Below are 12,270 nucleotides of genomic sequence, written 5' to 3'. Positions count from 1 at the left end.
AGGCGGAGATGACGAAAAGACACCGTTTCTCACGCCTATTTCTTCTCACTTTGATGGAACTTTCTAATCCAACAGCACATAACCGACTGTTAATGGGGATCCAATCGATTAGTGCTGCCTCAGCCCTAGCGCTTAGTGCGACACCAACGCCAGCAAGACCAGACGAACATGCCACAGGGTCCCCGGATAAGCACACGTGGAACAAGCTTTTCGAGGTGACAGATGGAGAGCGGATTTGTAGTACTTCACTAGAGTCTTGAATACGGGTCTCTGATAGACAACAAACATCAACATTAAGACCTTCCAAAGACATAGTCAGCCCTATCTGTTGTCTGATATGCATTAGTGTGCGAACGTTGGAGGAAGCCAGCTTGAACGGCGTACGTGGTTTCAGAAAGACTGCTTCAGTATTCATAATCGGTGGGAGCATTCACTTTCAACCAGACAGTGACTGAAGATCGTTTAGATAGGACAGATTTTCCACCATGGGCGAGCTGCTGCATAAATTGGAAAGAAAGGATACACAATTTGAGAATAAAGGGATTGAAAAAGCGACGTAGTAAATAATAGTAATAATAATGATAATAATGGTGATAATAACAATAATAGTGTAAATTGTCTTGCTTCTAGTGTGAGCGAGAATATTATCGTCAATAGAATTCATCATTTCATTTATTTGTGTGTGGGCTGTGATACTGCCCGGGTGCCCAAACCGAAGCAGGTGGTTTTCTTAAGGGGCCACACCCCGAGTTTTTGACCTAAAGCTCTGATCCAAAAGGCAGTGGAGCATCGTAAGGAGATGCAGTCCCATGGTAGCCGTTGACCAGCAGCATATTCATTCGTCATTCGTTCCATCAGGATATTGAAGTCCATGTGCACCATTGGTTTGGAATCAGGGTTTTCCAACTCCCCTAGGTAAACCCTCCGTGTCCACCGACCCGGTTAAAGCGCCGGACATTCGCTTTCCGTCCTCTCACATTCCTAAACAACACCCCCGCCACGAGAGGGCAGTGAGCAGGACTTCCCTGGCAGAGGCTATATATTCGCCGGCCATATGAGAGCATTTCCAGATGGGGGAGTGGGCTCTCCCCACTCTCGGCCGTACCAGGGCATTTGGGGTCAATGCACCTGCATTCCAGAGTGGTTCAATTCGGGACTCCAACCCAGACCGTTCGCCATAAAAACCAACGAGCTGTTCACTCAGCTACTGAGTCCTCATAGCCACCTGCTTGTGAAATGGTGTGACGTTTTCATTCACTTGGTATTGTTCGCTTGTATCTTCCCATTGTTGTTTACGACTGCAATTGATCAGTCTCTTGTTGGCATACGTGCATATGTGCACAAACATCCAGCCGACAAGTCCCAAATAGGACGAAACGCGCGTCCTGGATTTCACTGCTAGCCACTATCCATCTTTGTTCATAAAGCTTATGATTTAAGGCAATATTGAGGCAGTTCGCACACGATGCATATATGCCTGAAAACAGACTGATTAATTGCAGTCCTAAACACCAGTGGGAAGATACAAACAAACAATACCAAGTGAATTAGGATCTTTAGGCCTCGCGCGATATAGCACGTCGGTTGAAATTAGATACATAAATCACTGGATGCCGACTAAATGGTCAAAACGTCAAGCACTCGCAGCAAGACCTAGAGGTTCAGGGTTCTATCCTCAGTGGGGTCATGGACATGCACTGCTGAAGAGTTCAATACTAGGACAAAACAGATGTCCAGAATTTCCTGGTTTTTAACTGTTGTCAAACGAAAGTCAGCTTTTGATATAAGCTGTACTAATTCATGTCCACCAAACGAAATGAAATTAAACCTAGACTTGACCTGGAAATCCAAATGGGATTCGAACAAGAATAATAACATTAATAGTTGTATGCTTTTTTTCAAACTAGGACCTAGAGAACGAACCACCACTAACCTTACACTTTATGGTTTAATAACTAAGATGACTGATCTGGTGAAGCCAATCTAGTCAATTTCAAATTAGTAATATATTATTTGCTTCCAACAGTTAACTCGAATCAAAATTATTTCGTCATATGGAAGAGGGTACAGGAAGATGAATAAACCATATTTTGCTACCATAATAACCGGTATTTTACAGTCAGTCAGTCAGTCAGCTACAACGTAAAACCAGGCACATTTATGCATCGGTCCAAGTTGCCATACATCATTAGCACAACAAGATGAACACCGGATTCATAGAAGTAGTTAATTTAGTGGTGGTAATATATAAAAGAAAGATTGTATATAAGGATATAGTACAGGAAGGAAGAACGTTATGAAGCAATTTTAATCTCAAGGTTGAAGAGAAAATAAAGAGTGTATACACCTACGCAATTGTGATCGATTCTGAGCCATGTCACCTGGAGTCTCCACCCATTTGGTTACGATAGTCACGCGGACCCTAACCAAGTAGTCTGCATCTACTAACATGGCTCAGACTAGACTGGTATTTTACAAGTTCTTAACACTGAAATACTTTTTTCCCCTTGCAAAAAACATATCACATTAGAAAGTCAGAAAAATTAGCTTTTGCACAACTCTTCTTGTTTCTTTAAATGACAATAAAAAATTTTATACTTACCACAGTATGTTTCGACGTACATTGAATTATTTTTCAATGTATCAGCAACTCTAGAATTTCTGTGATTAAATTAGCCAATACAAATTCCGATGATTGTGAAGATGATTTATTAGTAGTTATCAATAGTTCACATTTATTTGAAATGTATGAGCAAAGATATATAGAAAATCGTCGAATTCCTTCATTGGTTTCGCCCAATAAGAAAAATATCTTTAATAAATATACTATATTCTTTTCATCTCGTTTCGAAACATATTCATCGAATTTCTCAACTGCCATCTTCACAAGAATTTGTCGACTGTCATCCAGAGTTGTCAATGGATTGTTATCAGGATTATCTATAAAGTATTTTGTTTAGTTCATCATTAATGACCATCAGAAACAAGAGACCATTAAAAATCGGAGATTGACAACTACAACAGGAAATATTTGATAAGATTCGTAAAATCAGAAAAAATACAGTATGTGTATGTTGAGTGACATCTGTCTGTCATTATATTAGATAGTTCATGTAGCTTGACGTTCGGACATATGTTTCAATATGTTGGCTTCCCATATTAATATATTGTCAAATTGGCTTAAAAAGACGTATATACCCGTTTATTTAGGGGTACTTCAAGTGTGTGACGTGATTTAGAAATGAATAGCAGTATAGATACATTTACCTTCTATTCAGTTTTGATATTCACTTAAACATGTCTTTAGTTCGTCCCTCGTTTTTGAAGTATACTCTGAAATTTTAGCCGTTCATTAAAGCTGATATTACTATTATTTCGATACATTTGCTACTTTTCCGTTTATTTCATCTTGTTGCGCTACCATGGAATCCTAACCTGAGCTAAATCACATTTGCGCCAAGTTCTATGTTGATTATTACTAAATCGTAACTCCTTAGTCACTTTATTGGTTTCCAGTTAGTCAGATCACCATCATGGCCATCAAAAATAAAGGATATTTGTAGGTTACAAGCATCAAATCATAGGTATTTTCGAAGCATTGCTCGCGTATTTTGGGACCACGGAATAAGCAATGTCTGAGTTAGGAATACGGTACTAGGTAAGAATAACAAGTCGATTAATGAGGTAGTAAATTATCATCAAGTGAGGAGATTGAGAGAAGCGTTACGTATATAGGTGTACGAGTAGGCTGGAAGGCTAGGGGCTGTCAAACCAAGACATAGAATCAATCCATGAAGTTATTAAGATTTGAACTTATTTATTTGAACACATAAATATTAGTACAAGTGGCACCAGATACATATGCGCCACACAAAAAACGTCATTTCACCTAATTGTGTGACGGCTATGATACTGACTGAGTGCCCAGACCCAAACAGGTGGTTTTCTTAGGGGGCCATACCCGGAGCCATCGACTTAAAAGTCTGATCCACAAGGCAGTGGATCATTGTAAGGAGATGCAGTCCCATGGTAGCCGGTGACCAACAATTGGTTCATACGCCATTTGTTCCTTCAGGATATTGAAGCCCATGTGCACCATTGGTTTGTAATCAAGGTTTTCCAATTCCCCTATGTAAACTTTCCGTGTCCACCAACCCGTTTACAGCGCCGGACATTCACTTTTCGTCCTCTCAATTTCGTAAACGGGAATGCCGCGAGAAGGCAGTGAGTAGGACTTCCCTGACACAGGCTATATACGCGTGGTCATTGGAGAGCATTTTGGGAGGGAGAGCGGACTCTCCCCACTCTCGGCCGTACCGGAGCATTTGGGGGCAACATTTGGATTTACTCATTTTAATAGGTATAGTCTACTGTGTTGGCATGCGTGTGATTATAGTAGCCAATGGTTATAGACTTTGAATGACATGGTTCAAAATTGTTTGCAATGGCGCAGTTGCATCCGTTCTTTGTCTTCCCCCAAATTCTGAGATTCCAAATTCCTCAAAACTCCCTTGGTTTTATTTAACTATTTTATATTTTCCTATTGAATCGTATCTTTGGTGCGGTAACTACCTCTACTATTCTGGGATTTGGCCTGAAAATTTCATCTCTCAGTGATGATAGGGTATGCGAACTTGAACCGATGTACAAAGGCACAGGTTCTAGGTTGTGACCGACGGAGACCACCACCATACATTTGAAAGGTGTGAAGTATCCATTTAACTACGTCTCGTTTCTCAACTTTAGACTTTATAATGATTATATTATTATTGTGACTCATCAGCTATACTCGGCTTTCAGTCATGTTTTACAACAACTAGTCATAATATTTGAATGCTCAAAACACAGAATTCGGATTTCAAACCTACCCTACATTGGTTGATAGCTTAATGTTTAAACCAATAAGCCACTGATTCACTATTGAAGTATTTGGAAATGTCCCACTTTTTATCACTTCTGCTTAACGGAATATCGTTCGACTGACACTAGAGTTAGATTACAGCAATCTCCAAGAAATGGGCAATAAGCGTCACACCGTCAACATATACAGCAGTTAAACGAAAGTGGCGAGAACAAATAGCCAATGTATACTAAGTTTTCATATGATGACGAACAATAGAACTGTGCTTTCTAAACCATCTTAAACTTATAAGTTTTTGAGACACACGTTATGCAGACTCTAGTTAAGTCATATCCTGATGTTTAACGCCGAGCGATCTAGGGGTAGGTTGAAAGGCTAAAAGCTACCACGAAATCATTTATCTAAGTCGTAATTGACAGGTATTGAATTATTGGTCGAGGTTCTCTAGATAATCGTGGTCAACGGTTTAAGAACTCGAATAAACGTAGCTCAAAATAGGACTTAACAACAAAGATCAATTTATTTCCTATTTATCTCTAAATTCTGATTTTAAGATAGATACCTTTAGCCACTTACTTCGTCTAATACTGGAATCATTTTGGCATCTATTGCTTTTACATTGTTAGGCTCTTCATTTACTGTTCCGATATGAAGTATAGGGACTACCTAAGGCGTATTTCTAAATGGTCCTTCATCATGACTGGAATAAGTAGTCTTCCCACTTTCATATAATTTGCTGACCAGGACCTCACGTTACGCATGTAGTTACAGACTATTGGAAAGCTTTCTCTACTTTCAATCAAAACACAAGCAGAGAAGTTGAAGTAACAATTCACAACCATTTTTTAAGCGATTCATCAAAGTATGCATTATATATATATATATATATATATATATATATATATGCAAATGAACCCGGACAGTGAGAAAACTACTAGTTTAGACCGATGATATTTTAAAGTGGAAAACAGGCTTACCCGCTGATAGACGCGAGATAAGAGAAATTATGTCTTTCTCCATTTCCAGATATGTAAACACGTAACCAGTGGCTTAAAAATAACTGAAAATCAACTACGTTACTTCATCTAATTTAGAGTCAACGAGACATCGTTTCACTCCAATTGCACTGTTCCTTACAGTAATTATATGACTTAGTTTATCTACACATTTAAGAACATGATTCTGAAAAATACTAGGAATTCAATAAGATTACTTTTACAAAATCTAATTGCTCCACTTTCCCACTGAGCTGTAGAGCAAGTTTCGAAGCACAACCGACCAATTTCGAAGAATTTTCGGCATTTACTTGTAACTTATGGAAATCAGGTCTACAGAAAAAGTATAGCTAACGGGTTTGCATACATTAGAGAGTTTATCTTTTTTAATTTATGCTCTATTTCACTTCTTCTAGCAAGTAAGTCCTTGATTTCATCAAATACATCTGCCTGTAAAGTCAATTTTATTCAAAACTCCAATATTACTTACCTCAACATTACGGGACTTCTCAACTAGATCCTTAAGATCGGAAAAGTCGTCAATCATGCATACATTGGAGTCCATGACATTGGTCAGAGTTCAACTGCCTTAAAACAAAAACAACAGTCCCAGAAAAATTAGATGTTAAGTGTGGAAACCAAAACTCAGCTTGTACCTCTCCTAGAGCTATTGCCGGTCCCAAATCCACACAAACGAAGAGGGTTAGGCGTGAGGTCAGCAATCCCATCCCGTAGAAAACAACCATGCTTAAAATAAACTCTAACTAGAATAAACAATTTAAACCATTTAAATTCTGCCCTCCGAGTTGAAGCATCTTCATTCAGAAGAATTATCACGCCCCATTACGAGAGCTGAAATTCTTCCGACGTCATGAGGCCGATGTCCTTTCTAACAACCACAGTAAAAAATATTATAGGTACATGGAACGACCGGACAATGTGGGAGACCAGGAGGACCAGTCAAATTGCAACGGAAATGGTAATATATAAATTGGCGGTTCTCGAAATCAGTGAAACACTTTGGACCAAAACTGGACAGCAAAGGTTATGTTCGGGAGAGATGCTCACGTACTCTGATTACAAACAGGAAAATACTCCACAAACTCAGGGATTTGCTCTGACGTTGTTCAAATAAACGCATGGGATGGGAATCTCACAGATCCAGGACCATCAAAGCATCCTTCAAAACAAATGGAATCTTACTTTACCTACGCCTGTTACCCCTAATCGAAGAGCGTAGATCGCCCACCAGCGCTCTTTATCCAATCTTTCCTGAGCATCCTTCAAAACAAAGGAGGGAAACGTGATGAATGTTGTCCACTGTTATACACCCAGCAATGATGGCAACGACGATAAAGATCAGATCTACTCGAGGCTTCAATCTAACGTAGCTTAGTGCCCAAGAAAGGACCTCACCATCCCGATGGGAGATCTAAAAGCCTAAAGTGTAGTGGACAACACAGGATATGAAGATATAATAGAACGACATGGACTAGGAGAAAGAGATGATAAAGGGAAGAGATTTGCAAATCTGCGTGCATTCAACAAATTGGTTATAGGCGGCACAATGTTCCTTCACAAACGCATACACAAAGCTACATGGGTCTCACTGGACCACACCACAGAGAACCAGATAGATCATATTTGTATCAACAAAAGATTCCAAAGGACAGTGGAAGATGTGAGAACCAGGATAGGAGCTGACATAGCTTCAGATCACCACCTGGTTGTGGTCAAGATGAAACTGAAATTAAAGAAACACTGGACAACTAGAGAAACAGCAGTGTAAAAGGTTTAATACAGCCCTTTTCCCAGATACTAACAAACTCAACCACTTCAAGATAACTCTCAACAACACGTTACAAGCCCTACAGGATCTACTTAAAGAAGAAGAAACTGCTATGGAGGACAACTGGAAATGGATCAAATGAGCGCTTAGTTCAACGTGTCAGGAGGTTCTGGGTCGCGATAAGCATCATCATCATAAGGAATGGATTCCTGTGGAAACCCCAGACAAGGTTCAAGAAAGGAAGAACAAGAAAATAGTAATTACCAATAGCCAAACAAGAACAGAGAAAGTCAAAGCACAAGCTGAATACACTGAAGCAAACAAGAAAACAAGTGGGAAATCAGATGGACACGACAATATACTATCGGGAGCACAAAAGTCAGACATAGAAGCAACTGCTTAAATGCTTCACGTTCTGTTCAGGAAGATTTGGGAGGAAGAACAGGTATCACAGACACACTGGAAAAGTTTTCAACAAAGTGTCACTGAACTGGATGAAAAATTCAGTAGATGCCCAAGTTCGAGATCAACAGACCGGATTCCGTAACGATCGGTCGTGCAAATGTGGCAGACCAAACAGTGCTTTATTCGTTTTCTTTTATTGTATGCTCCGTATTCCCTTTTTATAACTATTAAGTAACAACGATTCTTGGATTTTCTTTTCATCTCCATAACCATTTATGGTGTAGGGTCGGTGAAATGTCACTGAATATAGAACAGATCATCTATCCCTGTCAAGGTCAAGGATAGTCAACGCTCATCAATCAATTATATGCCATGGACTGCCCACGCGGCAGTGGTTGTTTCTTTCACTTCTGCATCTTCGTGTTTGTACCTTAACTAATATATTCTTGTAATAACGTCCTTTGTGTTGTACAGTCTCCATAGCGTCCATGATCCTTTGATGCGTCGATGGTTCAATCCACGTAAAGGCTGGTCGTGAGGTGTGACTTCAACGTTAGTTGGTTCGTCACCATTCTCGTCTAACTATAGTAGGCCCCCAATCATTTCGACATAGAACATCAACGTTGATGTTCTACACTGGTAAGCAAGACTTCGAATAACGCAACCTATCATTATTACTTTTTATTGCATTCTATACTTATTAATTTTCATTTTTCACTTCGAGTGTTTTTATCAGTTTCTGTGAACATTCGTTGCTTCATATCAAAGTTGATTACTATTTCAAATGAAATAATTAGGTCAATCGATAGAACTAACCAATCAACTACGACTATCGTAGTTCCTTAACGAGCATTAGCAGCATGTTGAAAGATGCAACGGATATTCTAGTTTTACAACTGGATACCAGTAGCACCTTCTATATTCGATTGTTCCCAGTCAGATAGAAATCAGAAGTCAGACGAGAAGAGGCAGGAAAGATATATTTGATTCGTTACCAATATATCGAGGACCTTTTCTATAAGCTGGCTAATGAAACGTAGGAGCTGTGTCCCACACCGTGTTGAAACGTGATCTGGTGCGGATGCATGACCGAAAGCCTTCAGCTAAACAAGTCCACTTAAACAACGTGGTCAGCATCCAATGTCGAACACTTCATTAGCTAATGATTTTGGGGAATTATTTACAGCTACAGATCACTACCCCCCTAGTGAGGTTAGACAACGGAAAAGTCAGGATTCGAACTGTCGTCCGCGGTCTGTAGTGATTGTGGAAGGGCAGCCGAAATTTGCTACCCATCGTTCGACGAAAGCGCGGGCCACGGTTTCAGCAGTAATGTCATTAATCGGTACTGCTTCTGGCCATCGAGTGAAACGGTCTACGCATGTTAGGAGATATGAGTATCCGTTCGAGTCGGGTAAGGGTCCTACCAAATATAGATGGACGTGGTCGAAACGAGCGTCAGGGGTTTTGAAAGAGCCTAAGGGACATTTGTTATGTCTGATCACCTTAGATTTCTGACAGCTTACATAGGAGCGTGCCCACTCCCTCACGTCTTTATTCATGCCAGGCCAACAAAAGCGTTCGGCTATAAGTTCGATTGTTGCACGAGCACCTGGATGAGAAAGATTGTGCAACGTATTGAAGACGTTGCGGCGATAGTGTTTTGGTACAATTGGACGATCCCTACCTGTAGATGTGTCACAGAGTAAGGTTTCCTTACCTGTTCCCATCTGCCTAATACTTAGTTTAAGAGTTGTCGAGGATAACTCATGCTGAAGATCAATGTCTTCTTTTTGAAGCTGAGCGAGTTTAAGAAGGTCGATTCCTTGGAAACTGTTCAAGGAGCTAATTCGAGACAAGGCGTCTGCGACTACATTGTTTCCTCCAGAAATATGTTGTATGTCTGAAGTAAACTGCGAAATGTAGTCCAGTTGTCGAGACTCTCGCGGTGAGTACTTGTCTGAAGATGAATTTAAAGAGAAGGTAAGAGGTTTGTGATCGGTAAAAAGCGTGAATTCTCTTCCTTCGATGGAATGTCGAAATTGCCGTACAGCACAATACATAGCTAGGAATTCCCTACCGAACATGCTGTACCTAGATTCCGCGTCTAACAACCGTCTCGAGAAAAATCCTAAAGGTTGCCACGAGTTGTTAACCCATTGTTGTAAGACTCGTCCGATTTCTGAGTCGGATGCGTCTACGGCGATACTAATGGGCGCTTGAGTGTCCTGATGAACAAGCAGGGTTGTCTTAGCGATGTGTTCCTTAACTGTGGAGAATGCTTTACGGGCTGTGTCGTCTAAACTAATTGATTTCACATTTCCACGAAGCTGATCGGTTAACGGTTTCATTAGGGATGCGCATTTGGGTATGAACTGTCTATAGAAACTTACGAGTCCGTTAAAAGTTCGTAACTGCCTGATCGTGGTCGGTTCTGGATAATCCAGAATGGCCGCCACTTTGCTCCTAAGGGGTCGGATGCCTTGGGCATCAATAGTGTGTCCTAAGAAGTCTAAGCAGTTAGTTCCGATTTGGCATTTCTGAATGTTGACAGTAATGCCATGCCTTTGGAGTCGATCGAAAACAATGTCCAGATGCTTGAGATGTGATTCTCTGTCCGGACTTGCTATTAGACAGTCATCAACATACGCATGTACGAAGTTGAGACCTCGGAAGACGTCGTCTATAAACCTTTGGAAGGTTTGAGTCGCATTTCTTAGACCAATAGGTATTCGTAGAAATTCGTAAAGACCGAAGGGAGTGATGATAGCGGTTTTAGGGATGTCGTCAGGTGCCATAGGGATTTGGTTATAAGCTCTAATCAAGGCGATTTTCGAAAAGACAGTTGTACCTTTCAAGGTAGCTGTCAAATCGTGAATATGAGTCAGCGGGTAACGATCGGGAATGGTTTTTGCATTCAGACGCCGATAATCACCAGTTGGCCGCCAATCATTGCTGTTCTTTTTAGGGACCATGTGCAATGGGGATGACCATGGACTATGCGATGGTCGAAGTATCCCTAGGTCCATCATGTGGTCGAATTCGTTTTTAGCTAACCTAAGCTTCTCGGGAGCGAGTCTTCGGGCTTTCGAAAATACAGGTGGTCCTGTAGTCCAGATGTGATGTGTAACATTGCTGGTTACACAAGGAAATTTCGATTGCGATTGGTATAACCTGGGGTATTTGTCGAGTACTGATTGGTACAAGGGGTCTATGGCGTGCTTAATTGTGACTGAGGATAACCTGCAACCGGAACAAGGAGTTACGCAAACGGATAACTTAGTGTTTCCGTCTATTAACCTTCGTGAGCGTGTGTCGATGAGTAGATTGTAGTGTTGTAACAGGTCTATACCAAAGTTTGGCATAGAGACATCTGCAACCATGAAAATCCAGTGTATGGGTTTGCGTAAACCCAAGTTAAGGTAGACGTACCTTTTACCGTAAGTAGCGATCACCTTTCCGTTTTGCCGCCTGTAAACATAAAACAGACTCGCGAAGTCTGTCGTCGGGATTTGCTGGATCAACGCTAACTTCTGCGCCGGTGTCGACGAGCTAGCGAACTTTCGTAGTTACATCCGTGACATATAAGAGGCGTCTGTGTTCGCCGGCTACGGTTGCCGTAAACGCGTGCCGGCTGGGAAGTTTCCCGAACTGTTTTTCGTGTCACTCGATTTTGGTATCGGATAATTGCAGGGCTTCCTGCAATTTCTAGAGGATTCACCGTACTGGTTGTAATAGCAGCACCAGTAGGGGTTGCATGTCTCTCGTGGTTGAGAGACAGATCTCTTACGTGAAACGCTCCTACGTGGGGATTTTGACTGACTACGGTCATTACGAATTCTAAGATATCTTGTAAGCGTGTGACATAGTTCGGCCATGTCAGTCTAGGTCGATTGCGGTTTTTCTTTGATGGAAAAAACCTGGGCCTTAGAAAATTTTGTGATTTCCAAGATTCGATCGGCAGATGAATCTAGTTCATCTATGGCATTGTTTTGAAATGAAACAAGCACTGCCTGCACCTGTTGAGGGAGTTTAGACAAGAAAAGTTGTCTATATAGGCCATCATCGAAGGTTCGTTGGCCGATGACTTCTCTCATTCTAAGCAACATGTCTGTAGCAGAACCATGTTGCAAGTCGATATTGTTAAGGAGTTGGTCTAACCGTTGTCGATCAGTTAGGTTTCCGCGTTTTAAAATCGATAGTTTAAGCGTTTCGTAAGG

The 12,270-nt window shown here is 40.9% G+C and overlaps 1 protein-coding gene across 1 annotated transcript; it reads right to left on the bottom strand.

Annotated features, from left to right (window-relative positions):
* Positions 1–5,932: 5,932 nt before the first annotated feature.
* On the bottom strand, positions 5,933–6,403 carry Smp_180640 (hypothetical protein; the record flags this gene model as incomplete). The annotated part of the gene is made up of 4 exons (XM_018791641.1): positions 5,933–6,043; positions 6,075–6,189; positions 6,224–6,306; positions 6,347–6,403. 4 exons carry the CDS (start codon positions 6,401–6,403, stop codon positions 5,933–5,935), a joined length of 366 nt encoding a protein of 121 aa, XP_018645246.1.
* Between the last annotated feature and the right edge of the window lie 5,867 nt (positions 6,404–12,270).

Source organism: Schistosoma mansoni (genome assembly GCF_000237925.1).
Source record: "Schistosoma mansoni, WGS project CABG00000000 data, chromosome 2 unplaced supercontig 0108, strain Puerto Rico, whole genome shotgun sequence".
Classification (NCBI taxonomy): domain Eukaryota; kingdom Metazoa; phylum Platyhelminthes; class Trematoda; order Strigeidida; family Schistosomatidae; genus Schistosoma; species Schistosoma mansoni.
Note: the sequence above shows the minus strand (reverse complement) of the source record. Positions and strands in the feature narration are given on the sequence as shown.